The 27,155-nt window shown below is 49.8% G+C and overlaps 14 protein-coding genes across 14 annotated transcripts; 10 read left to right on the forward strand and 4 right to left on the reverse strand.

The window, feature by feature from the left end:
- Window positions 1-154: 154 nt before the first annotated feature.
- On the forward strand, window positions 155-466 carry N7509_005941 (uncharacterized protein; the record flags this gene model as incomplete). The annotated part of the gene is made up of 2 exons (XM_056630578.1): window positions 155-179; window positions 264-466. 2 exons carry the CDS (start codon window positions 155-157, stop codon window positions 464-466), a joined length of 228 nt encoding a protein of 75 aa, XP_056489880.1.
- A 339-nt stretch (window positions 467-805) lies between these two features.
- Window positions 806-2,014, reverse strand: N7509_005942 (uncharacterized protein; the record flags this gene model as incomplete). The annotated part of the gene is made up of 3 exons (XM_056630579.1): window positions 806-899; window positions 964-1,749; window positions 1,863-2,014. The coding sequence occupies 3 exons, from the start codon at window positions 2,012-2,014 to the stop codon at window positions 806-808; spliced, it is 1,032 nt and encodes a 343-aa protein (XP_056489881.1).
- A 5,427-nt stretch (window positions 2,015-7,441) lies between these two features.
- N7509_005943 (GMF family protein) lies at window positions 7,442-8,149 on the reverse strand (the record flags this gene model as incomplete). The annotated part of the gene is made up of 4 exons (XM_056630580.1): window positions 7,442-7,633; window positions 7,705-7,835; window positions 7,972-8,092; window positions 8,147-8,149. 4 exons carry the CDS (start codon window positions 8,147-8,149, stop codon window positions 7,442-7,444), a joined length of 447 nt encoding a protein of 148 aa, XP_056489882.1.
- Window positions 8,150-8,442: 293 nt separating this feature from the next.
- Window positions 8,443-9,605, forward strand: N7509_005944 (flavin adenine dinucleotide pyrophosphatase; the record flags this gene model as incomplete). Its single annotated transcript, XM_056630581.1, has 3 exons — window positions 8,443-8,634; window positions 8,696-8,862; window positions 8,972-9,605. 3 exons carry the CDS (start codon window positions 8,443-8,445, stop codon window positions 9,603-9,605), a joined length of 993 nt encoding a protein of 330 aa, XP_056489883.1.
- Window positions 9,606-10,097: 492 nt separating this feature from the next.
- Window positions 10,098-11,074, forward strand: N7509_005945 (uncharacterized protein; the record flags this gene model as incomplete). The annotated part of the gene is made up of 4 exons (XM_056630582.1): window positions 10,098-10,165; window positions 10,234-10,309; window positions 10,558-10,610; window positions 10,705-11,074. The coding sequence occupies 4 exons, from the start codon at window positions 10,098-10,100 to the stop codon at window positions 11,072-11,074; spliced, it is 567 nt and encodes a 188-aa protein (XP_056489884.1).
- A 1,429-nt stretch (window positions 11,075-12,503) lies between these two features.
- On the reverse strand, window positions 12,504-13,512 carry N7509_005946 (Ras family protein; the record flags this gene model as incomplete). The annotated part of the gene is made up of 4 exons (XM_056630583.1): window positions 12,504-12,742; window positions 12,850-13,055; window positions 13,107-13,318; window positions 13,501-13,512. The coding sequence occupies 4 exons, from the start codon at window positions 13,510-13,512 to the stop codon at window positions 12,504-12,506; spliced, it is 669 nt and encodes a 222-aa protein (XP_056489885.1).
- A 2,008-nt stretch (window positions 13,513-15,520) lies between these two features.
- N7509_005947 (uncharacterized protein) lies at window positions 15,521-16,102 on the forward strand (the record flags this gene model as incomplete). The annotated part of the gene is made up of 2 exons (XM_056630584.1): window positions 15,521-15,534; window positions 15,565-16,102. The coding sequence occupies 2 exons, from the start codon at window positions 15,521-15,523 to the stop codon at window positions 16,100-16,102; spliced, it is 552 nt and encodes a 183-aa protein (XP_056489886.1).
- A 354-nt stretch (window positions 16,103-16,456) lies between these two features.
- N7509_005948 (SDR family oxidoreductase) lies at window positions 16,457-17,641 on the reverse strand (the record flags this gene model as incomplete). The annotated part of the gene is made up of 4 exons (XM_056630585.1): window positions 16,457-16,489; window positions 16,551-16,659; window positions 16,752-17,117; window positions 17,205-17,641. The coding sequence occupies 4 exons, from the start codon at window positions 17,639-17,641 to the stop codon at window positions 16,457-16,459; spliced, it is 945 nt and encodes a 314-aa protein (XP_056489887.1).
- A 1,108-nt stretch (window positions 17,642-18,749) lies between these two features.
- On the forward strand, window positions 18,750-19,835 carry N7509_005949 (uncharacterized protein; the record flags this gene model as incomplete). The annotated part of the gene is made up of 1 exon (XM_056630586.1): window positions 18,750-19,835. One exon carries the CDS (start codon window positions 18,750-18,752, stop codon window positions 19,833-19,835), a length of 1,086 nt encoding a protein of 361 aa, XP_056489888.1.
- A 23-nt stretch (window positions 19,836-19,858) lies between these two features.
- N7509_005950 (uncharacterized protein) lies at window positions 19,859-20,172 on the forward strand (the record flags this gene model as incomplete). Its single annotated transcript, XM_056630587.1, is given in 2 exon segments — window positions 19,859-19,888; window positions 19,900-20,172. The coding sequence occupies 2 exon segments, from the start codon at window positions 19,859-19,861 to the stop codon at window positions 20,170-20,172; spliced, it is 303 nt and encodes a 100-aa protein (XP_056489889.1).
- Window positions 20,173-20,723: 551 nt separating this feature from the next.
- N7509_005951 (uncharacterized protein) lies at window positions 20,724-21,261 on the forward strand (the record flags this gene model as incomplete). Its single annotated transcript, XM_056630588.1, has 2 exons — window positions 20,724-20,866; window positions 20,976-21,261. The coding sequence occupies 2 exons, from the start codon at window positions 20,724-20,726 to the stop codon at window positions 21,259-21,261; spliced, it is 429 nt and encodes a 142-aa protein (XP_056489890.1).
- Window positions 21,262-21,835: 574 nt separating this feature from the next.
- N7509_005952 (uncharacterized protein) lies at window positions 21,836-23,104 on the forward strand (the record flags this gene model as incomplete). Its single annotated transcript, XM_056630589.1, has 1 exon — window positions 21,836-23,104. The coding sequence occupies one exon, from the start codon at window positions 21,836-21,838 to the stop codon at window positions 23,102-23,104; it is 1,269 nt and encodes a 422-aa protein (XP_056489891.1).
- A 702-nt stretch (window positions 23,105-23,806) lies between these two features.
- Window positions 23,807-24,833, forward strand: N7509_005953 (15-hydroxyprostaglandin dehydrogenase; the record flags this gene model as incomplete). The annotated part of the gene is made up of 3 exons (XM_056630590.1): window positions 23,807-23,918; window positions 23,968-24,453; window positions 24,517-24,833. 3 exons carry the CDS (start codon window positions 23,807-23,809, stop codon window positions 24,831-24,833), a joined length of 915 nt encoding a protein of 304 aa, XP_056489892.1.
- A 1,052-nt stretch (window positions 24,834-25,885) lies between these two features.
- Window positions 25,886-26,892, forward strand: N7509_005954 (glycoside hydrolase family 43 protein; the record flags this gene model as incomplete). Its single annotated transcript, XM_056630591.1, has 2 exons — window positions 25,886-26,176; window positions 26,233-26,892. 2 exons carry the CDS (start codon window positions 25,886-25,888, stop codon window positions 26,890-26,892), a joined length of 951 nt encoding a protein of 316 aa, XP_056489893.1.
- Window positions 26,893-27,155: the final 263 nt, after the last annotated feature.

Consider the following 27,155-nt stretch of genomic DNA (forward strand, 5'->3'; position numbering starts at 1 on the left):
GCCAGCTGGCCACATGCATTCCAAGGTTAATCGGAAGGACTAGAGACACCTAGAAAACCCGGTGTAACCCCACACCGTAGCCATCCCGAGATCAAGGCACGAGTTCCTGTCTCGAAGCGGACATTAGATAGTAGACCCTGCACCCATACCCAGGATGGAGTCGGAGTCGGAGACCGGCGGTATGTACTGCTCTAGAAGGTGGACTAGAAGGTGGAGTATGTAGTACGCACTGTGGAATGGTGACGATAATCTTTAGTGTTTAGTTCGGTTTGGTCTGGACTCTTGTCTGGCCTTACTCGTCCGTAGACAGCCGAGGCTTGGAGTGGCTGGGCTTTTGCTCGGCCGAAGGAACTATTTCGGCTCTGTGCAGATAGCAATATGGGTGGAAGTAGACGCGACCGTTCGCCTGGTTGGGAATATTCACCGCATGGTGAACACTGCAGATCCGTCCGTCATGGAACGATAGTACAGTTCCGAAGAGGGAAGGTAGTACCTAATCACATACGATCGGAGGGGAAAATGGAAAGGACAGCATGTGAGTTATGAGGGAGGGCATGAAAACTCTATACACTTTCACTTCCACCCTCTATGTAAAGATGAATCAATCAGTGTTGCTTGCAAGAGTTGCAATTGGCACATTTATGTCTCTTCTCTTTGTCTGCTATGATCATGCGAGAAACGAGCGAAACGAAAAGGATCGAGCGTCGATCAAGATCGACTGGCTAGGAAACACGAAACACAAGATGAACAATGGGAAACATGGCTATCACGGGTCCGAAATCGGTGATTCCCCTGTACAGAAGCGTTAATCCTGGGTATCACGGATAGCTAGGCTCTTTAATTTTGCCTCGACGCTGGCGAGTACAGCTGGGTCGGGTTCTCGTTTGACTTTCTTGGGTCTGCGACTGGGTTAGCTTTGGTTTATTTCTTTCTGGGCTGGGGGAAGACAGTGTAAAGACGTACGGAATTCGTATAGTGGCGGCACATTTCGCCTGTCCACATTTCGAACAATTATTTGCCCCTTGATTATACTGAGTTTCACAGACGTGACATATGTAATGTACCCGACGCTGTGGTGACTTGAACGTTCGGTCGGGTTTCAGTTTGGGCGGGTCGACATCGCCAGGATAGCCGTCCGGATACTTGTCGAGCTTGGGCGGTTCTCGTGGACATCTCTTGCAGCGAATATGGCTGCAAGAAGCGCATTCCTTGGAGCCCTTGACAAAGACCGTCTTACAGATATGACAAGTGCGTCGAACTCGCTGAACCACTTCCTTGCGAACGAGATCCTGGCCGCCCGAGCGCGATGGTATAGTAAGAGGAACATCCGGGTTGCCGGTATACTTGAAGTGCGGTGCAAGAGGGAGAGCGCCGCGCTGGCGAGAGCGGATTTCACCGATTTTGGTCTTGGGGACCAGTTCGCGCTCGCCTTTAGTCTTCTCTTTGGCGGGTGGGAAGCGAGGGCATTTGGTGCAGCGCGGGTGTTGGCAGTTGACGCAGACCTTCTCGGGACCAAAGGTGGTTTCGCAGCGGTGGCAGGTTCGACGAACTCGCATGCGAATAGGCTTGGTGACCCGGGTCAATTCGACGTCGCCGGTGGGAGCCTTCCATTCGCCGGGGTCGAGAGTCAGGCCGTATTTGGCGAAAAGGGCGCGCGCCTTTTCCTGCTGCATGACGCTATAGTCGGTGAGCATGGCGGGTTGCTCGGGGGCAGCTGTTGGCTTTCTGGCAGGGACAGTCGCTGGAGCACTATAGAGGTAGATGGTTAGCGATCGGATCTATAGTGGCTGGAAGTATAGCGACCGGGGGGGAGGAGAGAGGGAAGAGGGAAGGGAAAATTGGTCGCAATAGGTACAACGTACGCGGACTGGCTGGATTGAGCGACATCAGGAGTAGCGGCAACCGATTGACGTTTGGAGCCAGAGCGAGGGCGCAGGACGGTTTTCATGCGCTTGATATACTTGGACAAGCCTTCGGGCTTGTCCTCGGGGCGACCGGGGTCTTGCGGAGCCATGGCGGAGAGTGCGATTGACGTGCAAATCGGAGTGGCGCAAGAATGTAATGGCAAATGCTCGGTCGCAGATCGAAGGTAAACCACACAATCACTTCATTCCACAATTCCAAGGAAATGGAATATGTTTTAAGTCGAAGTCGAAGTGGAAGTCGAAACGGAAATCGAGTTTGGGGGGGGAATGGGGAATGGGAACCAGGCTGATGGGAAGCGGGTCGTTTAGTCTTCAGGCCGCAAGCCAGAGAACCGGAGAGCCCAGCAAGTTGGGAGACCCAGCGGGAAGGGTCACTCTAATGTGGATTGAACAGGGAACACCCAGGTCGAGGGTGTGTGTGATGTGTCGAATAAGGCGAAGGCGAGAAGTTGTCGAGTATAGGACACCAGGCCCGTTGAAGTTGATTAAAAGGAAAGACTCTGGGGAGGGCGCGAAGAATAAAAGGAAAGCAAGTGGAATAATTACGGTAAGTCAGTCAGTCAGTCAGTAACTCGTAACTCGTAACTCTTCAGCGTCACGATAATCCTGGGTACAGTAATTACCGTACTAGAGTACTACTACTATGTACACTATAATCTGCACGGCCGAGTACGGATCCTAGGATACCGAGGACCAGGTACACTGGATACCTGGGATGGCAGGTGGGTCTCTGATATGATAGAATATTGGTTCAACTTGGTATAATACTGTACAGTGGCCCATTTAGTCTTTTCCCCACTGCTTACCTGGGAACCAGCCCCGAGCTCTGACATCTGTGCGTGTACGGATAGTGTACAGAGTAGTGTACAGAGTACAGCATAGTATGATCATAAAGTCTAGTCTAATCTACTATACTCGTACTACTAGTATACTATGAGTATACATAGTATAATAGTAAATATTTATGGAGTACTCTGTACCGTAATCTACTCGACTCCTACTTGATCTGGTATCTTCATATCTACACTAATGGTGGGTGTACCAAACGGATGTACCCGCCCAGCTCGGCTGCGTTGCCAGATCCAGTTTAACTCCTATTTCATGGTGGAACAGAGCATGAGGCATGAGTGCCATGACAGGCCCCGTTGCATGATTCGGATCTGCCTGGAATCTGTGAATCGACCTTTCGAGTAGGGGGGAGGGGGGAGGGACCCGCCTGGTCTTTATGGAGAGAGAAACGGAGAGCGGACGGATGATGGAGCACTCCCGTCTCGTCGATCCCATATTTCCTTTTTTTTTTTCTTTTTTTTCTTTTTTTCTTTCAATTTTGGATTATCAATTGTCGATACATATTTAATATTCAATACTCTTTCTCCTTTTTATTTCCGATCCTCCCCTGTCAGCTCCAGATCTTCAATCTTCTGTATGCTGTATGTAACTATCTGGTAACTATCTTCCCATCGGCCCCATAACCCATCATCAGAGCCCATCACAATCCCATTCTTCATGGATCCCCGAGAGTTGCCATTTAACTTTGCCAAAAACTCTGTCCGTTCACGAGGCGTCGACCGCTGTCTGACCCTGGCGGGCTCCAGGCCACTCCTCATACTGTAGCCAATGATGCGGTCTCCGTCCGATATCAAATGACAATCTCCGTAACCCTCCTCCGAGTCCCTCCTCCGGACGCCTCTCTATATTTAAACCTACCTTGTCATATCTCAAACTTGGCACATGCCATAAACAAGGCCAACCACGATGCGGAGTAGAACCCGGCATTGTTCCAATGCAGAACATGAACAAGGGCTTGTCGAGGACAGTGCGTGGTCTAGAGCAAAGTAAACCACTCCCGCGGGTACACTTCACCCGCGCCACTTCAGCAGAGTTGACCAAAAATAAGATAAAAATGGAAGTAAAATCAAATAAGGAAAGAGTCAGGAGAGGACAACACAACTCTACAAAGTACGGATCCGGAAGCATGAAAGGGCGAGTGTCAACAAATAAACGAAACGCCCAGCATGCATGATGCATAGAAGACTCGGACGGACGCAGCGAGGAGTTCGTCCACGATCCACGCGAACCCAAGTGAGGCCTAGCGGTGAACACCAAAAGGACGACAACGATGTCGGCCAAAAAGCAAATCAGAAGTCCAAGTACCCTGCATTTTGGCACCATTCCAGCACGATCACCCCATGGAAAATTGGGGGCGGGATCGATCGTCTTTCTCTCTGCCTTCTGTGCTCCCGACTTGTCCTCCTTCGGTAGCCACTACTGCACACTAAAGAACGCCTCCTCTTTCTCCTCTTCCTCAATTCTCCAGTTGCGACCGATGATCATTCCGAATTGAATCCATCCCTCGTTGCCCAACGGTTCCACCAGGTGCTGCCTCTGCGGACTGGAACTTTCGGACCTGCTCGGGCTGATACTGCATCTGGTCTCCCCTAATCTAAGCTTTGACTTTGGGGGAAACAGTGGGAAGTGGGCATGGCAGTACGAAGTAGGAAGATCGGGGATGACAGTGGCACTTTGGCTAAAAGCTCGCCTCTTAACACCCTCACTACCACCGCTCCCCCTGGTCTTTAGATAGCGGGAAAATGTGGAAACTCTCTGCAGCGTCGTACTCCTTAGCCTGCTTTTTTCCCCTCTTCATATAGTATTGCCAGAAGGAAGAAAAACGGCCGAAAGGCCTGCGGGATGGGCCTGCGTCCGCGCGTGGCGAAACACTTTACCCAAGGTATGACGTCCGATGTACTCCGTACCTCCCATTCTATAGGTACATACGCAAGTATCCGTACATCCTCGTAGCTCTGTACTCAAGTTACTCCGTTCCGGGGGAAAGGTCGGAGGATATTCTTGGGAGCTGACCGAAGCGAGGGCCTTAGATCCAGTTCCCCCAGTCCATCCAGTCACAAGCTTGTCTCTACACACCGCCATGCGAGGCTGACCCGAGCCCCTGGGAAATTTGTAAAAAATAAAACTGGATCGAGAGAGAGGGAGACAGAGCAAAAGAAGAAAGGCCACGGTGTTTGGCAGGACAGTTCGTTCTCGGCTGTGTTGGTCAATGCTCTTGCCAGAGTGTCGGATTCTCCACCTCTCCTCTGTCTCCTCCTCTCCCACCCCCCCCTTCATTGTTTCGCCTCCTGAGCCTGGCTCCACGTCCTCGTACAGGATCGTCGGGTCCCGTGGGTCGATTCTGGCCTACCTCGCTCAGATGGGCTCGGATGCCCGCTCTCAGATGGTCTGAGTTGCTCATGGGTGGGCCTCGTGCCCGTCGCTCATTGCCCGGCTGGGGGTGGGTCATCGGAAGCAGAGTTTCGTGGATTCTGGGTGGATTGGGTGATTTTGGGTGATTTTGGGTGAGTTTGGTGGAGAAGGGGGGGCGTTCGAGGTGGTACAAGCCGGTACAAATCCTCCAAACCCCTCCAATCCTAATTCGTATGCGATATACGGAGATGTACTAGAGTACGGATATAGTACGGAAGCAGATCTGTACCAATCTCATACCGGCGCCCACGTCAAGCCCATCAAGCCATCAAAGTTCCCTGACGTTGACCGTTGTCGGGCGCTATTTCCGTACTATCCAGGATTTAATATCGACCTAAGTCGTATCGTGCACATTACTCGGGATGGGATAATAATCAAGAATCTTCAGAAACGTACCACCCGTGCAGGGTTCAATCGGACTATGCTGTCATTTTCATACTCATTGTCATTGTCTTGACATCCTTGTTCCGGAGTATAACCGGGCTGCATTATGGATCTATTTTCATCACATCCATTCCAATGGAACATCGATCCTTCTGATCAGAGTCGCAAAATTCAATCGCTGCTGCTTTTAATTTCAGCTCGTCAGTCAATTGTACTTCATACTATGTTACGATCGAGTAATGTACACAAGTGTCTTCGCTTGTGCTGTTCTGTAAGACATAATAGCCTGGCCCCCAACTCTCAGCTGAAGCCCTAATCCATTCCATTTTGTCATAAACCGTATGTACTACAACTTACGAAGTACGAGTAAACAAAACATATTGCCCCTGTACTGCGTACAGAAGTCAATTCCACATTTACTGTGTACACCTGTCTCAACTACTACATATGTGGCACATTCCTTGACATCGTGGCACCAAGCCACTGCGTTGTAGTACTCAGTCGCCACGCGCCGAAAATAAGCCTGCTTGAGGCTGGCTGGGTCCCGATTTGAAGATAGAGTGCTCACCTGCATTGTCATTGCTGGGTTCTCGTTCGGTATGGAAAGGCAAATGCGAACACATACGAGGGAGTATGGGGGGAGTAAGCATCGGCATGTCCTATCACTGGTCCCTCCAGAGCCTCTCCCCGCCTCTCAGACGAGGGGGGCAGGGCACACCACTGGCGGGTTTAAACAGTTTCACTCGTCGCCGGCGATGTCCGTGTCTCCCCCAGGAGTTCCATCCACAAATCAACGACTTGCCTCTATCATACGGATAAGAGACAGAGAGAGGCAGCTGAACCTCCCCCCCTCTCCCCGGGACCAAAGAATGGGGTGAACTAGTGGGATCAAAGTTTTCGAGGATGGATGGCTGCTTCTGAGGAGTCGGCGATCTGACTGGTTCAGAGCCAATGAGTGAAGTCCCTCCCACCATTCTGAATCTCGAGAATGGAGAAACTGGGAAAGGGCGTATCTGAGGATCGACGAGTGCTCCAGGATATTAATTCCGGGAACCAGCGAGGAAGCACTGTCGATCAGCCGTCCTGTCCAACTGCCAGTGGTGGCTGGATTGCAGGTCAGGCCCTGAATAGGAGTGATGCGGTGCCAGTCAGGATTCGCTGGACCAAGCCAAGGTTCTACTAGTATATACAAATCCAGGTAAGAAACTTCAGCTGAAAGATTCAGAGCTGAACCAAACCAGTCGAAATGGAGAAGCTACAACAAATGAACTACCAAATACTGTACACGATGCCTCCCGATGGGGTAAGAGTCTCTCAGCGATGATTAACGGGCCCTTCGAACCAACTGCCGCATGGTGATGATCATGTTCGCGAGCTAGTGTGATCGTGCATGAAAGCAAGACACTGCAAACCCCCATTCAAGCAAATAAATCCACCCCCAAAACCAAAACGGGGCTGTCAAGTCCGTTACTAGACTCGATAGTGTCTCCTCGAGGAGGAGCCTGCAGACGGCGCCGTTGCAAATCATTTGTGATGTATCGTGCAGCCCGACGTCCATCATGAGCCGATGTCGTTGACAGCAGTTAATTCAGTTCCCGGAATCGGAATTTTCTCCACGCTACCCCCGCGATGATGATTTCAAATATGTATATCAAATCAAAAAAGTTTCTGGTTGTGGTCGACATGTCATATGATCCGGTAGCGCAGTCACGGTAACCGGCCTCAATCAACGCCTTGCTCTATATGTATGAAAGACTCCAATTCCTTCGCTCTCGCTCTCGCTCAGAGATCCTTGATAGACATTGCCGATCAGGATGATCAACTTGGACTCTTTGGCGGGTCATAAGCGCCTTGCATCTCACTTCATATATCTAGTCGGTGCCGCCCAGCTGGGACTTGATGGAAATAATATCCTCGTCCTCGTGAACTTCGATGACCCGGTTGACCTCTGCGGTATTGCGCATCAACTCCACGGCTCCGGCGTACATCATTCGTTGGGATGGGTTGCAGTTCACAGGCATGTAGTAGAGCATGACGTAAGGGACGGAAACACGGCCATCTCCCTACAAAACATTATTATATTAGTCAGGGACCATAACAGGGTAGACTGTGACAGCGACAGTGACAGACTCACCAATGTCAAAGGGTGGCTGAGGAGAATGAAGCGAGGCGATGATTCCGGGAGGTCATCGGCAAGGTCCTCCATATTGGTGTAGACTTCGTCATCCTGTGCGCGGATTTCCTGGTTCTTCGCATCGATGATATCTGCAGGGTCAAATCAGCGACTCTTCTGCTGCGGAATTTGAAACGGTGATCCAAGTTGATGGTATGATGTGATATATCCAAGGTAGACGGGGTGGAGGTGAAGGTAGGCATTAGGAAGGAGATCACGAGGTCGTACAGATTCTAGCTTGCGCATCCTTTGCGCGAGAGGTGGTGAGACGGAACTTGCGCAGCTGCTCTTTTGTCTCCGGGGGAGAATGAGTATAACCGGGAATCAGTCTAGTGGATGAGGGCGTTAGCTATCTTGATCTGGTTCCGATGCCCACGCGCGGCGCGGGGTTCGGAAGGCTTACCATGTTGGAGATATGATGAACAAAGAGTTCGACAGAGAGGGGGAACTATAGATCTGATGGAATGGGCAACACCAAAAATTCTGGCTTCCAATGAATATCTTAATCGAATAGTTCTGAGCCAGGAATCACCAAGGTGGAAAGATGTGAGGAGGATGCGCAGGATGAAAATGCGGGCGGAGTGATTTCCCCTTGTTCAGTTCCCCCTCCTCCCCACTTCCCATCTCCATCTCCATCTCCATCTCCATCTCCATCTCCGCCCTTCATCGCTACTCCAGCTTGCCTCAAAGACCCTCTCCATGCTGAACCGTTTAAATCTACTGAAACAGCACCTCCCGTCCTTCAGTCCCTCTCGTCCGACCATCCCGGCCCTTTCTCCGCTGGCTTCGCCCGCAACTCCGCCCGCTATGACATCAGCCGCCCTGAATTTCACCAAGCCCATCCACACCGCGGCTGCCCTCATCATCGGTGATGAGGTGCTCGGTGGAAAGGTAAGAAACTGCGCATGGGGTATCCTGTAGAAGGGTTGTGCTGACCACCTCCCACCCACAGACAATCGATACCAATTCCCCCTACCTGGCCAAGTTTTGTTTCGGTCTCGGCATTCAACTGAAGAGGGTAGAGGTCATCCCCGACGATGAGGAGGACATTATTGAGGCAGTGCGCCGCATGAGTGCCCGTTACGACTTTGTCGTCACCAGTGGAGGCATTGGTCCAACGTCAGTACCCTTACACCCGGTGCCCATTTCGCCTCGACCCAACTGGATCGCGAATTGCCCTCTGCGCACACCTACCTACACACCAACTAATACCGAATACTCCCAACAGACACGATGATATCACCTACTCATCGATCGCCAAGGCATTCAACCTGAAATTGCAATTACACCAAGCCGCCTTCGAGCGCATGAAGAAGCTCTCCAAGCCGCACCCCATGCAGCCCAACTTCGACTGGGAGACCCCATCCCCAGGCCTTACAGCTAAGCTGCGCATGGTGGAGATGCCCTTTGACGAGAATATCCCCGCAGAGAACCAAGCCCTCTTCGTCTCCGAGGATCTATGGGTCCCCATTTCTGTCGTCAATGGCAACGTACACATCCTCCCCGGCGTGCCGCGTCTCTTCGAGCGACTACTAGACCACCTGAAGCCGCACCTTACCCACCGCCTATCTGACCCTGAGGGCAAGGGAACCCACCGTTTCCTCTTCAGCACGCCTTTGCCTGAGAGTGCGGTCGCGCCGTACTTGACCGAGCTTGCTGCCAAGGTTGAGCCCAATGGTATCAAGGTCGGTAGTTACCCGCGCTGGGGGAAGAAGCGTAACACCGTTACGCTGGTCGGTGCGAACAAGGAGTATCTCGAATCTTTAGTTGCTGAGGTCGAGACTGCTGTACAGGGTAAGCGTGTTTCGAAGGAAGATGAGCTGGATCCTGTTGATGAGGAGGATCGTGTTTATAGCCAGTAGGTTTGTATATCTGTATCATACCGGGCTTGTTTGATTGAGCAGCATTGGGCTGCAATAGATTTCCAATGTGAATATATATTTATTACTACAATCTTGACATCCTTTTATATACTAGGGAACCTGAAGGGAACTTGAAGGCTTACCCAGCAGGCAATCGGTCGGCCTTGACCCTCACTTCCAAGGTTGCCAGCCCAAGTAACTGCTTCCGTTCGCTCTTCAACCACATCACTTTCCCCTCATCCACTTCTTCCAATCAATTTCAAATCTCTGTTCAATACCTTCCAAGGTTTCTCTGCCTCAAATTCCAATTGTCTGTCTACGCCTTTTCATTCCACGCTACTCTGAATATCCAGCAGTCAACCACGTACAAAGAACCTGAAGGAAAAGGAGCAGCCAGCCCAGCCTCCAGAACATCACGTTCATTTTCACTGGCAGTAATCTCTTATCCACAATAGACGGACTCTTCCATCCATTCAAGAAGGCAGTTTCATCATGGATCCCGAAACCTCCACTACTATACACTACCGGCTAAAGGAAACCCAAACCAGACGCGAATGGGTGTAAGTTCTTTCCAATAATCAAGCTCCTCTTACCTTACATCCCGGGATGGACTCACTAACCTCTACAGAGATGACACTGTCTGCAATTGCCCACCAGATCAACACGTACTGCTCGACTGGTGGCCGAAAACCCATGCAGAGATTGTACGTTCTGTTTCGGCTCCCGAACAATGAATCCCAAAAGGATACTTACGCACCATCCCCATGCCTCTAGAGTATACCATCATGTGCGGTACGATGCCCGTACTGCGCGTTTCAGTCCAGAAGGTTGAGACACCGGGGTGGTGAAATTCGGCAACATATCAATCGTGTTCATATTGTGAGTGGGAAGCGTCACAGGACGCTTGGCTTGGGCTTTATTCGTTTTTATCCTAATGCTGCATCTGATCTAGGACACGCTTGCATATTCGGGGTTAACTGTTGAACCATGTCCCCGAGGATATAAGTGAGTGGCCGCTGCTTCCCCTTGAATCTTGCTACAGGGTTCAAGTCCTTCGCCCGTTAACCGACTAACTCTCTCTATCTGTCTCTCTTTTTAGTATCTTCGAGCGTCTACCATCTGAACCTGCCAGCGAAGACAAGACCAAAGAAAGTCCGGCCAGAAGGGAAGACCCGAACACCGAGATCGAGGTGATTGTTGACCGACCTGCGAAACGTGCCCGCCGGAACGAGGATTCCAGTATGAAGCTTGAGAAGCTCGATATGAAATACCGCCGAATGCGCGAGGATGAAGAACTTGAGCATTCCCGATCTTGCGAGGACAATATTGTGAAATCAGTCCGAGAGCGCGAGGACAACAGCAGAGAATATCGCAGGAAATGTGACGATCGTGACTTTGCATATGCCTACGAGCGTGCGGAACTCGAGCGAGAAATGGAAGCAGAGCTTGCTATTGTTGGGGATGCTTAGGTTTAGGATAACGCTAGCGATGAGAATGATTGTGGAAAGAAGGTTGCAGTGGTACTTAGTCGCAAGCGCTGAGGTTCTTTAGGGCTCTGAAGGTGGCCAGGGGGTACACCTGGGCAGTACGTTTTTTCAAGTTAATGTTTCAAAGGTGGATTCTATTCATGGGTCTTCTGGTTTCAATCCGCGGTTTATTTCTGGCAATTTATTATCGTCGAGGTCTTGCCAGTTGCTCCACATCATGTATCCCAGATTCAGAGTCCCATATCATACACGCTTTGGAGTTGGTTCCGCTTTTGCAAGCGACTGTACTGTGTTAGTGTTCTCATCGCCGAGGGCTGAGGGTTTCTAGTACATTTCGGGATATCCATGAGGCCCAGGCTTTTTGAATACCTACTAGTAGTAAGCAGCAAAGACCCTGCAGGAGTGTAGACCTTGGGGAAAGTATGAAAAGCATCATGATGTACAACAGTATCGGCTCAAAATTAGTAATACAACCTTGAATGTTCAACACGGCCAATCTCATTCATCGGATATACTGAAGTATTATCTTCTGCACGGTGCAGTATATGATGCTTCGATCTGGCATCCATGGATATTATATCATACGAGCTGGAAAGACGAGACAATGGACAAAAGAACACACCAGAAACATCGGTGGGAAGAAACCCCTCCGAGGAAAATATATTGACAGCCATGCTGTCTCGCAATCGAGACAGACAAGATGATAGACAAAATGGGGATGATGACGTGGACACACAATTCTTTCGCAAATATAAGATGAACAGATAGTGAAAAGGAAAATTGGAAAATGAAAAAAATAGTAAAGAATTAAGAGCCGCAGGCGGATAACAAAAGACAAAAACAAAAGGGGAATCAAAATTCGTGAGACGAGGTTGGCGTCAAGTCAAGATGTTGGCTCGTCATTGCGCGAGAAAACGTCGGGGGAAGATGAATAAAACCCGCGATTGAAATCCGGGCAGCGACGAACAACCACCTGCTTCTTCTTTTTTTGGGTTTCGGAGGGAAGGGGAGTTGGGTAGGGTGGGTGTTGTCTTTTTCTTTTCCCGGGATAATTTGGTGGTTTTTTTTGGTTTCGCCTCGTTCGTTTTTCGTTGTTTGTTGTTGGTTCGATTATTTTCCCCTTCCCAGGTCCGTGATCTCGCGCTGTTGAATTTCCAAGCTTCTTCCTCCCCCCTCGACTCTTCAGCGCATCATCTCCTCAATCTGAATGCATTATTTCACGAACACATGCAACAGACGTATCCCACACACATACGTCAATTCCACAATATTCCCATTAGCCCGTTCTTTATTTGTAACTCGTTCGTTCGGATGTTAAATTCTCCCGTACTCGGTGATCTGTCGTATCGTATGGGGGAAGTCTGCATTGCTTTTGAGATAGGCGAAGGGGTTGGGCGTGGCATGTCAAAATTTACATAATGACACACTTGGAGCAGCAGCCAGCACTCTCACCGGGCTCGCTGACATCCATCTTGCCCTCAGGGGCGCGAGCACCGAAAGCGCCCGAGCCGGATGGGTAGGAGGCCATATCCTTGTTGTAGCGGCGGATTTCACGGACGAGGTCGTAGAAAGCGTTCTCGACGTTGATGCGGGACTTGGCGGAGGTCTCGATGAACTTGCAGCCGAATTGGCGGGCTAGGGCCTCACCCTCTGTAAGTGTGTTAGCTATCTCAGACTCGCTCCTGATGGGAGGGAAGCTTTGCTCCCCGGGCATCCACGTCCACCGAGGGAGAGGGGAGAAGGAAAATTCAACGCACCTTGCTCCGAGACCACACGCTCCTTCTCCAAATCACACTTGTTACCGACGACGATGATGGGGAAATAGTCCTTGTCCTTGACGCGCAGGATTTGCTGTTGGAAGGTCATGATTTCTTCGAATGATTGACGCGAAGTGATGGAGTAGATGAGCAGGAAGCCCTCGCCGGTTCGCATATACTGTTCTCGCATCGCGGAGTACTCTCTCCTGGCCGGCAGTGTCGAGGACGTCCAACAGAGCAACCTCATCGTCGATCACACATTGCTTGCGGTAGGAATCTGGAAGGGTAGCGGACGAGGTGAGCGATTGGGAACTCGTTGCAGGGTGTTGAACAGGGCTGGGCTCAGCGGCTCACCTTCAATTGTTGGGTCGTACTCGTCCACGAAGTGGCTCTGGATCAGCTGGATGGTCAGGCATGATTTACCGACACCACCACCGCCGACGACGACTAGCTTGTACTCTCGTAGGAACTATGAATGGGAAGCAGGGCGTGATTAGCGAATGGGTCATCAAGCATTGGGGGAGGTCTGGTTGGTTCGCATGGGATGGGAACTGAGGGGCGGAGGAGGCGGAGGCAGAGGTCGAGGCAGAGGCAGCAGGTCCTGGGAAGGAAGCCGACGAGATATCATGACAGGAACAGGATTGAACTTACCTTGGAAGCCATTTTGGAAGAAGAATTATGGTGACAAAAGGTCGGGGAGAGGCGACAGGGGGGGGGGGAAGAGAAGATTGTCGGAAAAGGGAAGATCAGATCGAAGGGGCCGATCAAATTATGCGAGAGAGCGGCGAGAGGACCAAGGTTCACCACGGGGTTGGAGGGGGTTTGGAATAATAGAAAAAACCCCAAATAAATATAAATATTAATGCAAAATAAAAATAAAAATAAAACTCGGGGAGAGTCCAAGATAATCCCAGGTAAACCAAAAGGTGCGGGTGTTTTTAGGGGGAACCTTTAGGGAAAGGGGAAATCAGGAGGTTCTCAAGGCGGGAAGAGAAAAGAAAGGGAAAGGCTGGACTTGGACTGCTGTGGAGTGGAGTAGTAGTGTAGTGTAGTGTAGTGTATTGGATGAGAATTATTTACACTTATCTCTCTAGGTAGGATGGAATAGAAAATAGTAAAGTAAAAGATGCTAATACTAATGTTCATGTTAATGCTAATGCTATGCTACTATGCTGGTGATAACGACTCAGGGGCATGGGATGGCGTTGGTACTGCGGAACTTAGGAGGAACTTGAACTTAGGATTGGGAACTTGGACTTAGGAGTTCATTTCATTTCATTTATTTGCTTTCTTTTCGGTCTAGTCTGGTTCGTTTTAATCTCCTGGACCAACCGTGGCTCCTCCCATCATATAAATGTCTTGGCTGGCTTGCTTAGTTTATTGCCAGAGAGCACTCCGTAGTTTGACTCCCTCCTACGAGTAGTTACTCGTAGGTAGGTACAGCTCGAGTCCTTGACATCTAGTGGATCGGTGGGGAGAATGGAGAATGGAGAAGGCAGAAGGGAGAATGGGTCTAGGGCATCGGGTTAGTTCACACGCCTAGCGCTGTGATGTTGTGACGGGCGCAATGGGGCTGGCCACTACCACTTCTTCTTTAGGGATCCCTCATGAAGCCTAGGATGCCTAGGATACCGAGGATTCTCTTCTCTTCCCCACTCTTCTATTCCCGACTTCTTTTCCATGCAAGGGCGGTTGCAGGTTCGGGCACCAAAGCACACACCAACACCACACCCACACCCAGCATGGATGGAATAACAATGGCTTGCAGGAGGAGCCCGCCTTGCATGCTCATTACATCATCCCGGCGCGGCGGTGGGAATGTGGAAATGTGGAAATGTGGGAATCTGTGGGAATTGCACCCTATCCCCATCCCTCCCCATCCCCATACTCTCATCACTCATCACACATCACATATGTACTCGTATATCAATCACACTTTCCTTTACCGCCCCGCTAAACCTATCCTAATCCATCCTTTTTACCCACATCGTGGTTGACATATGCAAAACCTGCAGATCTCTTGCTGTCCGAATATCGTGGCCAGGGTCCTGGCTATGGTCGGGTCTGCAGAATCATATTAGATTTTCTCTCTAATTTCTATTTTTTTTTGTGTGTGAACCTATATTGCTTAGATTAAAGTTCTTGCTCTCATTGTCCTCTGCTGTCAGCCACACCAACTTCATCCATGGGCCAGCAAAACTCAATTCAATTCCCCTGTACTGCAGTCTGCATCATTGTACAAATCTCTCAACACACTTTGTAAGAGAACTAACAAACTCAATGTCATACAGAACTCCTGCAGATATGATCCATCAATTGTCCGACACACGGGCGATGGCAGATCAAAGCCCTGCAGCTGTCGCTTTCCGGCAGGTGGCCCTTTTTGACTCAATCCACACTGGCGATTCTTTGTTCGCTGTCAGTAGTGATGCAGGTCATGTTGAATGAACTGTGAGACATTCGCTGGCAGTTTGGACAAGCTGTTTCCTGCAAATACCACGCATTTATCCCCTCATCGCCGTGTACTAGTCTTAGCAGAAGCAGTGACAGCAAAGACTACAAACACATGTCTAGTTTTTACTGTTCTGTCTATCCTATCCCCACCCACACTACAGAGTACAAACATACTCCTACCCCCCAAACCAAACCGAACACGTCAACCCCCAGCGATATGATCGACCCTAAGTTGGATCCACCAGACCTCTGACTCGGCAGTCTATATGTCCTCCTCTTTACGCGCAACGACCCACCAAAAGCAAACGACTTCCACTGGGGCCTCTACCTCCACCAAAACCCCATCACCGGAGGCACAAAGTACCACATCAAGACTGTCGGACCCGGGTGGATCCCCGATCATGGAGCCAACGCCGCTATCATGAAGGAGTTTTTGCTCGTGGGTCTTTTTCGCATCGCCGATGTCCCAGCCCACCAGCACCCCCACTTAGATCGGACTTTTCGCTCCTTAGATGCAAGACTAAATCACCCGACTCAGACCTGTCGGGTCTGGGCCCTGGATGTTCTAGCCCTGCTTCAGAAACAGGTTGATGGTGGTGAGCGCATCTTCAAGTGGGATGATATCCCGGCTCTTCAGCAGGAGATCTTCGATTGGGGTAACTTGCACTCCATGAGTGCTGCGAGGAACGAGCAGCCCAGACCAATTGGTGCTTCCACTTTGTGTGGTGTGGTCTGTCACATCGCGCTATGGGCGCTAGTTAGTTCATGGATCATAACTGGACTGGAACTACGTAGATGATATCGGCTGGTGCGGCTCGGCTGTTTATTTGATTTGTATGATTATCTTCAAGGTTTTTAGGTGGGACAGCTACCAATTACTCCGTATCGCATCGCATCGCATGTACATATGCCACGCATCTCTTCTTCCCGTAGCTGAAGATCCTCAATTGCACAATCAAGGAAGTGGAACGCCCAGGTTGATCGTCCTCGTCGACGCCGTACGGCACCACCTCACATGATTCTACAGCGCTGCATGAGGGGTAAGACAACCACCTATCAATTGCATTCAGACTTAGGTATCGTGAAACCATGCCATTCTAGAAAATGCTATCTATCTCATATTCACCTATATCCAGATTGTAATACAGCAAGCTCAAGACTTGCGGTGCATGGTGCCGGCACCAGCCTGAACCGATAATTAGTCCCGATGTATGTGTATGGGGTTCAGAGAAATTGCCTAGACATACCTGGTGGCTGGGGAAGACCAGCGTATCAGCAATAACCACGTTCTCACGACGTCCAGCAGCAAAGACAATAACCTCAGCAATGTCCTCACCGGTAAGCGGCTCGCAGCCCCTGAAGAAAAAAAATATATCCGTTAGCCTGCCCTGTTCCTGACAACCCAATTTACCAGAGGTAATCCAAGCAGCAGGTGGATGACTACTCACGCGTAGACGGCATCAGCCTTGGACTTATCACCGTAGAACCGCACAACAGAGAACTCGGTCTCAACCTGACCGGGGTCGACCTCGATGACACGGATTCTCGTGGCAATCAGTTCCTTGCGCAGGGCCTCGGTGAAGGACTTGACAGCGGCCTTGGTCGCACAGTAGATACCGCCACCGGGGTAAGGTTCCCGGCCGGCAATGCTACCGAGGTTAATAATGTCGCCGCGGCCGCCCTCGTCGCGCTTCTTGAAGATGGGGAGGACCGCCTGGGTCATGTTGATCAGACCGGTCACGTTGGTGTCGAACATGACCTTCATATCCTCGGCCGCGATGTTAGGGGCTTGGGCAACGCCCTTGACCAGACCGCTACAGAGCCAATGTCAGTACATACAACCGGGTTGATTCATGTAAATGGGAGGATGGGGATGGAGCTTAATAGATTCCATGACTCACGCATTGTTGACCAGAACATCAATCTCCTTAAACTCCGCCGGCAGAGAGGGAACAAAGTTGTTAATTTCCTCCGGGTTGCTAATATCCAGCTTAACAGGGAGAACCTGCACGCCATCACCAACCTCCTCCTTAATCTCAGCAGCAACCTTATTGAGGGCATCAATGCGGCGCGCCGTCAGGATAAGCTTAAGGTTCTTCGGCGACGTGCGCGCAAATTCTTTCGCGGTGCTGGCGCCGATGCCGGATGAGGCGCCAGTCACCAGGATTGTCTTGCCTTCGAGGCGCTTGGCCATTGCGGAAGCCATGGTGCGTCGGATGGTAGGTTGTAGTGGACGGGTAAGTGGATTGGGGGTTGCTGTGAGTGGCGAGGCGCGCGGGTGGGTCGAGAGTTGTTGCAGAAGTTGAATTGATCTACCGCAAGCTCTGAGATGGTTCATCGAGGGAATTAGAAGTAGGATGTCGGCCGAATTGTAAAGAAAATCGAAGAAGGCCCCTCAAGGTGTGCGGGGATGTCTGGCGTCATATCGGCTTATGTAACCGGTTAATAGTTGCGCCTCGGCTTTCTCCCCGGGGTTGAAGTTACATACTATCGGACTAGAATTGCACCGGTGTTTGGAATTTGTGGTGGGGTCCAACTTCATTGTATATCAAGTTATCTCCATTCTAGTGTTGCCCGACTGGCATCTCGATTACTTCAATTTGGGCCGTTGGGTACTATGCTGCCAGAGCGGGCGTGATGAGTGCAGTGTTAGTATATATCCTGATCTCTAGGCCGGAGGTGTCTTTCCCCGGATTCGGAAGTTCCAATATTGCAAATTCGTTCTGGGATCCAGATTTCCAAGGTTATTTCCGAAGATTAAACCTTGAAAGGCTTATTATCTCAGCTCAGAAATTATGGATTACCCGTGGGCTACTCTCTTCTGTAAATATTTGGTGGATCTAGTAAGTGAGTTGGTTAGCGGGTTATTGTACTACTAACCATTACTTTTGCGGAGCCTTACCTAGGTATATTTACAGGTACTACCTAAGTAGTAGTAAATATTCAACCCTTGGACTGCTCATATAGCAACCAGTCACGGTCGACTTATCAAAATAATTTCGAAAAGCTCCGGACGTCCAACAAACTGAGCCATCGAATACTCGACTTCGCCATTCCTTTTGATGAAGGCTCTTCCTACATGGTCTACCTAGGTAGGCAAGTTTAGAAATTCAGCATTGACATATTACTACAGTGATATACCTTCCTTATGATAGACCACCGTCTATTGTCATACCACTGGCAATAGCGAAGAATTCAAGTTCTATAGATCACCGCTATAAGCTTGAATACTAGTAGCTGCCATGGTTCTATTGTACTCCGAGTCAGTACTATGATGGGATGTCCATCGCTCTTGCCGTGAGGATGGAGATGGGGCTTGGTCGTGCCTTCCACTTTCACACCCACCGCGATATCAAAACAAACAGCCACGAAGATGCATCGTTTGAGAACTTACACCCACCTCCACCTTCACCTCCTTACGAGACCTTGCTGATCAAGGTGTCACAATGGCGATTGGTCCGATCCAGAAACAACCTGCTTCTTCCCCAGACCCTTGCTCCATCGCAGCCCAAAATCTGATCGGACTACTTACTCCGTTGGTCCCGGATGAGACAGGGTCTTCCTCGACTCCGCTACAAACAAGCAGCCCCAGGGAAGTACTGTATGCTGTCCAGACTCTCGTCTCTACTCTCAGACCCGAGAGCCCGGTATTTGCAACCTTCCATGATGGCCGCGTGCATGATCCGCTCGGCGGTGGCTCCTATGCCTTCCAGAAAGACGTCGTTGAGCCTGTTCTGTTTGCTCTCATGAACGATGAGATTCTCTCGAATGGTGAAAAAGAGCCTTTGCTTAGCATGAAAGTAACACCTCCCAAGATTTATTCACCATGTGATGCTCAGCTTCCAACTCGCCCCATTGTTCTTCATGCTGGAGCGCAGCCAAACAACTCTCCTCACGCCGGCACCATCATCGTTTTCTGCTATGCCTTTTCGCTTGCTCGAGCGATCCGCGATCGAATGCGAGCTACGGTAACTGGTACAGAACTTCAGCCGCCGGCCGTCTCGGTCGAGATCACTTTCATTGACACCGCGCCAGTCCCAGGCCACGAAACCTCAATCGAAGGAATACAATACCAGAAATCTTACAGGGATGTCCCCGAAGCCCTCAACACCCATATGGCAGATTATGGTCAGATTATTCAGCTTCTGTCTACCTGGTCTGACATCCCGTTCGAGACCACCTTTCAGTCGGAATTCTTCTCTCAGCCTGTCATGCCGTCTCTCCTCCGCTACATTATCGCTCACTATGAGACCCTAGGCCACCAGCTTTCCCCAAAGTATGGCAAGATTGCCCTACGTGCTGCTTGCCCTGTCCTTGGCTGTGGCTTGGCAGAGAAACATGGCCGCCTCAATCTGTACAGTGAGGAGACCAACACTAACAGCGAGACTGAATCCCCCAAGAATTCAGACTCTATGATTGCCTTTCATTGCCCACGCCATGGCCGGCACACCATTTCTACGTCTGACCCTGGCGAAATTGCCTGTCTAGAAGCAAACGCCCCAGCACGCAACCTCATTCGTAGCATGAGCTAGATGCTCAGATACTAGAACACATCATGTGCGCATCACGGGCTCGGATTATGCCGGTATGTACCAGGAAGCTTTGCTCTATCGTCCGTTAGCGGGCTGGTCGAGAGCCACCGGGCTGGCGGCAGGAAGAACACCCCATATCATCTATGCGCCACTTATTGTAGATTGGAGTGGCGCGAAGCTTTTCAAGAGCTTGTATGTCCGTGACGGTGGGTATCAGGCGATGGAGCTATTCGGAACTGAGGGACTCTGCAGCTTTGCCCAGTTGAAGGTTCACTTCGGCGATGATGGGGGCGGAGGGATTGAGAAGACTGTGGGAAGAAGTGCAAGGGTGGCTTGAAGATCCCAGAAAGCTGTTCAGAACATTCTCAGTGGAGTATCTACGAAAGGTGATTATGGAAGGACAAGCATGGGCATAACTTTGGGAACCTTAAGTTGACGGGGACCCTTCTGGGTGGCGGCAGGGGCAGTTAGGGCAGGTACGGTAGGAGTGGTGCCTAGCAGTACCCGTGGATCGTGGTTTCCTTGTAGCGCATTTAGGTGCACCTTAGTTTGTTTGTCATGTACGTTCAACACGTGCAACACGTCAACTTCTTCAAACATTCTCTTCGCGTCTCTCTATCTCTCTTTCATCTACCCATCACTTATTTCACCCTTCAATACTTTCCCGACCTTAACCAACATGGCGCCCTCGCATATTCCACTAGCCAGTGGTACTTCATTCACCCAGACCACTTTGAATGATTGCTTCATCAAAGGCTCTCCTACTGTCACCCCACCCAAACTCGACAAGGCGGCTCGAGTCTCCAAGAAGTCACCTCCATCTAAGCCAAGTCCAAGGCCAAGTCGACCCGCCCAGAGGCCTCTGATCGAGTGCTCACCGATGTGCTAATGGCCATCCGGCCGGTGCACCTTGGGAACATCATCAGCCAGCAGAAGAACCACGAATTCCGCAAGTACCGACTTCGTGATGGAGTGAGACGTCTATGGTTCTACGAGACGAGCGACGGCGGCCAGGGCCAGGCCTCTATTACGTGAGTTTATTTCAACTACCCTTCCACTTCCATTCAGACAACTACATGTACTTTCTGTCTGAGTTTTTCCAACTCCCCTCCACTTTCCCCCATACTGATCTATGCCCAGACACATCGCGGTTATCCCCCTTACCACGCGTCATGAACCCGGTTCTGTGCCTACCGAGCCCTTCGGTATAGGCAACGAGGAATTCAACGCCGGGCTAAAGCAGTCGAAGTTCGGATACCCCGTGCTCGAACTCCATGAGCTGATCCGCCCAGTGACGTTGACGGAGATGAAGAATCGATGGGGCATGGGGCCTCCCATGGGGTGGCGGTATGTTGAGCGAAATATGTGGGAGGACAGATGGGGCGAAAGCCAAGATCGGTCGGAGAAAGTGAAGCGTCTCTTCTGAGGCCATTGACCACCGCCCGGAATAATGAACAAAGAGATCGGATATGATACCCCTTCCCACTACCGCCTTTGTCTTCGAAACAAGATTGTACTCAAGCAGATCGATAGCCGCAAGTGACGAGTCGAATTTATCGCTTTAAGCAGAAACCAAACACCTCTCATTCATTTAGATGCGGAACTGGCTCCAATTTCGGAGAACACTAGAATATGCGAAGCTCATAGCCGTGTCCATTTCCAAATGACCAAGTGTCAAAGCACTCTTGAAGCAGGATGGATGCAGCACCTGGGCAAGCTCGACCACGTGAAGATAGCCTCACCTTGTCGTGGCGCAAATAATCAATCTGTTTCTTTCGTAGTCTTTGTCTTTATGGACTAGGATTTTCTCATTGAATTTGAATCTAGAGGCTACACACAATGAGCCCATACGAACAAGGCAAGCCTTTCTTTTACAAACAATGAACTGATAATTCCATTGTGCTAGAGGCTCGCCGACCATACGCCAAGAAACGAGGAACATATAAGAATCGACCTTGACCCTCGCCTCTTCGACTGCCGATACCTTCACACACAGGATCATGGATTCTTCAGGTTTTGACGTCAAGTACCACGATGGTGAGAAACTTGAGTCCGAAGGTGGCATTTGTTCTTCCGAGGTCGAACGACCGAGCACGACTCCCCCCTACTCTTTTGCAAACAAGGGACGTCTTAACGGCTATACTTGTATACCATATAGTGAGTTGGAGCCATTGGATCAGATGATCTATGACATCGAGTTTGAGCGTCTCTCACAGCAAGCCACAATCTCGGAAGTAGATGAGGATGACGAAGAGGGTGAGTTTTTACGGCGCTTAGGGTTTCCCGATAGCGATATGGAACCATTGGATGAGGCAATTTTAGACCTTGAAACTGACCATATATTTCATCTAGCAATGAGCAAAGCAGAAGAAGATGCTGTGAGTGCCGAGTTCTATAGACGACAGTGGCTGACAAAGGAGGATAGCAATATCCACCATTACAACTGGTTCGGGACGGCTGTATACGGCCCTAGCTCGACTCCTCCTGAGATATCTCTCGCAATCATTATGTCTAAGCCCAAAGTCACAAATCCCGATCTTAACCTTAGTATTCATACGGTCCTGCATCAAGCTTACTTGTATCTTGATCCTGTTCTCATTGATTTTGATACCCCTGAAAGCTCTGCCCTCATTAACCAGCTTCAGCGACGTTATAATCTCGACGATACAATGAAGGGCCATGTTGTTAAGTATTACACACCCCACGGTCTGTGGATGTCACAGCAGGTACCAGCGAATGACAGAACTGAAATCGATGATGGCAATGTCACTAACTACATCATGAACTACGGAGTAGGAAACGGATTCATTTCACAGAGCTACATTACATCATGGAAGCAATTCAAGGTTAACTACAATAAGGTCAAAACCACAGAAGGAGAGCTGAAACGAGCCCTCAGGAACAAAACGGGACTACCACGCCTGTCTCCACTGCGTCAAGTCATGACAGCTGAACCGGAAGATGCTCCCAGCCTCAGCTCGGATAATGTCAGCATGATTGTTAACAGACATTCAGAGCCATCTAGCTCAGAAAATGTCAGTATAATTTTCAACAGACATTCATGGCCATCGAGGACTGCTCATAGACGCTGGGTCATAAGAAATGACCGGCTTGCCCGAGGCGATATTGATTGGCTTGAAGCCGCGGATCCAAATTCCTACTACTCATTGCCGTTTCCAGAACCCGTGAGACATGGACTAGGTGTCAAGGGTACCCTCCGGAAGGCGTCAAAGTCCGCGCTGTCGTATTTGATCTGTGGAGCTAGGTAGACTTACTCAGTATTTGATACTGGATCTAATCCAGCTTTTCTTTCTTGTGAACGGTGGCGTTTTGAGCAAGTGGTATCCGGAATATTGCTCCGTATGTAGAAATACACAATGAATTTCACCGCATGAAGTCCTAGAAAATTCCAATTAGAAAACACTAGAAAACCTTGATACTATTTTATTCCTAGATCCACGAAGAGTGTTCGCCTATTCCTCTCTGGCCGGAGAATATGGGGCCCCGCATGGGAAAGGGACCCACCCTCCGGAATTATTTCTGAGTAGACCACCATTTTCCCTCCCAAAGGATGGTAATAGTAGGACTGTGCTATAGGATTCTTGAGGTTGAAATATTCCGGGTGCATGATAGTGAGGATATAGCTGCTAGGAGCATGAAGCGATGATAGCAGGGTCAAGGTACGGACGTGCTTGATTCAGGACCGTATATATGCAAGAATTTTCCAATACTTTTGCGCAGAAAGAGAAAGCCGAGCAGTGATCATAATAAAATAACCATTCTTTCACAAACATTGAATCATCTCAAGTACTAGTAGTGGTAAATATTGTACCAGGGAAGCCTGTTGATCGGAGATGTGGGGTCAAGTGCACCACTTCAGCATTATTTAAAGAGCAGTGATCGGACCTGGGGAACATCCTTTCCATATTATCTGTATATTCTAGAACTATCTTCAAATTGCGAACTGAAAAATGACGCATATTCATTTTGACCCTTCCCTACTCGAATCACTGAATGACAAGGTCGTTGTGCTGACCGGTGGCGCAACTGGTATCGGCCGTTCATGCATTCAGCAACTTTGCGGTAAGAACCATGCAGCCCAACAATATGAAAACCTCTAACAGAAAGCCAGAAAATGGAGCAAAGGTCATTTTTGGCGACGTTGCAGAAGCACCATCGCGAGAAATCGAATGCAGGCTTAGTCCGAACGCACAATTCTTCAAGTGTGATTCCGCAAATTATTCAGACCAACTCAATCTCTTCAAAACTGCATTCCAGAAGCACGGAAGAGTGGATATAGTCATTGCCAATGCAGGCATTGCCATTCACAAAGACCCTTTTGATCCGAATGCCGACATCAACGAAGCTCCCTCGATGAAAGAGGTAGAGGTCAATACAATTGGGGCTCTGTTCACTGCTCGTATCGGGATGCATTACCTCCGACGGAGCGGGGGTGGGGATTTAGTGCTCGTTAGCAGTATTGCTGGATTCAAGGAATGTGGGGGCTTGGTTGCGTACACGGCAAGCAAGCATGGTGTCGTGGGGATCATGCGGGGCCTACATCTTACAGCTACCCCGGAAAACATCAGGGTTAATGTGATTTGTCCTTGGATGACCAGTAAGTGTTCCTTTATCAAATTTGTGATTTTTTCCGGGCTATAATAACTGTTCGTTTGTATAGAGACGCGTCTGGTTCGCGGCATTGAAAAGGGTTGGTACGAGAAAGGATTACCCGCGAACGAACCGGAAGATGTTGCGCGATCAATCTTGATTTGTGCCACAGCAAACCGAGGCCAGAGTGGAAAGACACATGGTGGTGCTCGCCTTCCTTTCGCTGGGAAAATACTTTGGGTGGCAGGTGGTGAAAGCTACGAGATTGAGGATGGGATTCAGAGTTTGGAACCTAAATGGCTGGGGGATAAAAATAGCCAGGTTCTCAAACAAGGGCAGGAATATTTGGCTTCTGCAGGTACTAGCTGGGATGAATCAAAGCTGTGAGTTAGAACGGGGGAGCGAATTAGAATATTGCGAACTTCGAGCAAATGGTAGGGAATGCTATATCCCTATTCATGTGCATCTCTATCTCGTCGGGTTAACGACAATTTTAACGCAATCCTCTCGGGTCACGGATAGATACCCTAAAATTGCAGATTGTACGTGATAAACTTCGAAGAACGAAACCCTGCTTTAATTAGGCCGAAAAAGGCACGGGCTTTTCGCTGTTTCTCAACGTGGCAGACGGAGTATATCCGGGGATATTGTGCTTGCATTTACTAGCACACCTGAGCATTTTATTGACATAGAACGCAGAAGGTAACTTGAAGATCCTCAAGTGAATCCACGATACTATTCGGAATTATGCATATGAAAATACTGCAAAAAAGCGATCGAAATTCCCTGGATTTGGTTTAATCAGAAAATTTAATTGTAAACGGGGTTCGAATATAAGGTCAACGCAGGAACTATTGTCGACCAATCGAAAATGGAGACCTAACCAGGACAGGCCTGATGAGCAGCTCTCAGTCAAGCCATGTGTGCAGAGCCAGACAAGGGTTCTGCACGCCAGTGCAACGTCATTGCTGCCCTGAAACGCGAGGCAGTATCATGAATCTGCAATCGAGGGGCTCGAGCAGCGTCATACTGGTCCATTACTGGGGACCAAGAGAACCGATAATAATTTCGATCAAAACTGGAAAACTGTTTGCATCTACTCTTACCCGAATTGTGTTCATTTTTTCGACCGATTTTTAGATCTGATCGTGGCAACCCAGTAAATCGTGCAGAAGCCAAAGGCCATTTTATCCTCGGTTTAGTGGCTGATGCCGATCTCTCAGGGGGTGGAGAAAGATGGGGGCCGGAGTTGTTGCACACCACAACACAGCCATGGGGGTAAATTTAGCTGCCAATGCCTAATTTGGGGAGCTGAATGCGAGCGTTGTATCTGGAGTGTTTTGTGTGAACATAAAAACTTCAGGGAACCCCTTGCTTGACTCGCACCTGAGCACAATATTACTTCCGAGTCAGGACCACCGACACCCTCACTCGCCATAATGACTTCGACACTTCTCTTTTCAGTCGTTTCGGCGCTTCTCATGGATGGATTTTCTGTTGCACAGCCTACTCGTGTTATTGATAGTGATTTCGCGGATCCATGTGTCATTCAGACCGGCGATGGATACTATGCCTTCGCGACCAGTGGGAACGGAGTGAATGTTCAGATTGCTTCATCCTCTGACTTTGCATCTTGGCAGCTCCTGTCGGGTAATGATGCCATGCCAGGCCCCTTCCCAAGCTGGGTCGCTTCTACTCCTGCCATCTGGGCTCCCGATGTCATCCAGAGAGTAAGTCAATTGATATTGGGAATTTCACTCAATGTAGCGAGGCTGACTGATTCCAGGACGACGGTACCTTTGTCATGTACTTCTCTGCTTCATCAGCAGACGATGACTCCAAGCACTGCGTCGGTGCGGCCACTTCTTCCAGCATCACTGGGCCCTATACACCCGAAGACAGTCCCCTGGCCTGCCCCCTAGATCAAGGTGGTGCGATCGATGCCGACGGCTTCAAGGACGGCGACACCTACTATGTTGTTTACAAGGTGGATGGTAACAGCATCCAATCCGACTCCACTCCTTTGATGCTGCAAGGACTGAATTCTGATGCCGTCACTCCTAACAGCGATCCAACCCAACTTCTGGATCGTGATGATGCCGATGGCCCGTTGATCGAGGCTCCCAGTCTGGCAAACGTGGATGGCACATACTACCTCACTTTCTCCTCCAATGTTTATAGCACAAAAGATTACGATGTGAGCTACGCAACGGCCCCTACCCTCACGGGGCCTTATACCAAGGCGCAGGCCCCCGATGCTCCTTTGCTAGTATCGGGTGATTCGAGTGACGTTGGCGAGCTGGGAGGACCTGGTGGTTCTGATTTTAATGCAGATGGCTCCAAGATTGTTTTCCATGCCTTTGAGAACGGGGAAAACATGGACAAAGGTCGTGCGATGTGGGTTGCTGACATCCACTGTGGTGACGGCGTGATCAGCATACTTTGAGAAGATATCTCTTCTAGCTAGACTGTCCAAGGCTGTCATTTTTAATGCGAATACCCAGATTAAGGTTCATTTTATGCTTCCAAAATCCGCAATGTTGAGTCCAAAATCCTAAATCAGCAAGTGTAGTGGAAGCCATAGTTAACTAGTTAACTTGTTTATTGCCTTGATTTTCAGGCGGTGAATTAAACCTCCCCGCCACCGCGTCTTTCTTCCTCCCTCGATCTTCTTTCAATCATATTAACCTCGAAGCGCCCGGCTGATTT

This window comes from Penicillium cosmopolitanum (assembly GCF_028827165.1).
Source record: "Penicillium cosmopolitanum strain IBT 29677 chromosome Unknown utg000006l:49.0-5199605.0:1.0-5204138.0, whole genome shotgun sequence".
Lineage (NCBI taxonomy): Eukaryota > Fungi > Ascomycota > Eurotiomycetes > Eurotiales > Aspergillaceae > Penicillium > Penicillium cosmopolitanum.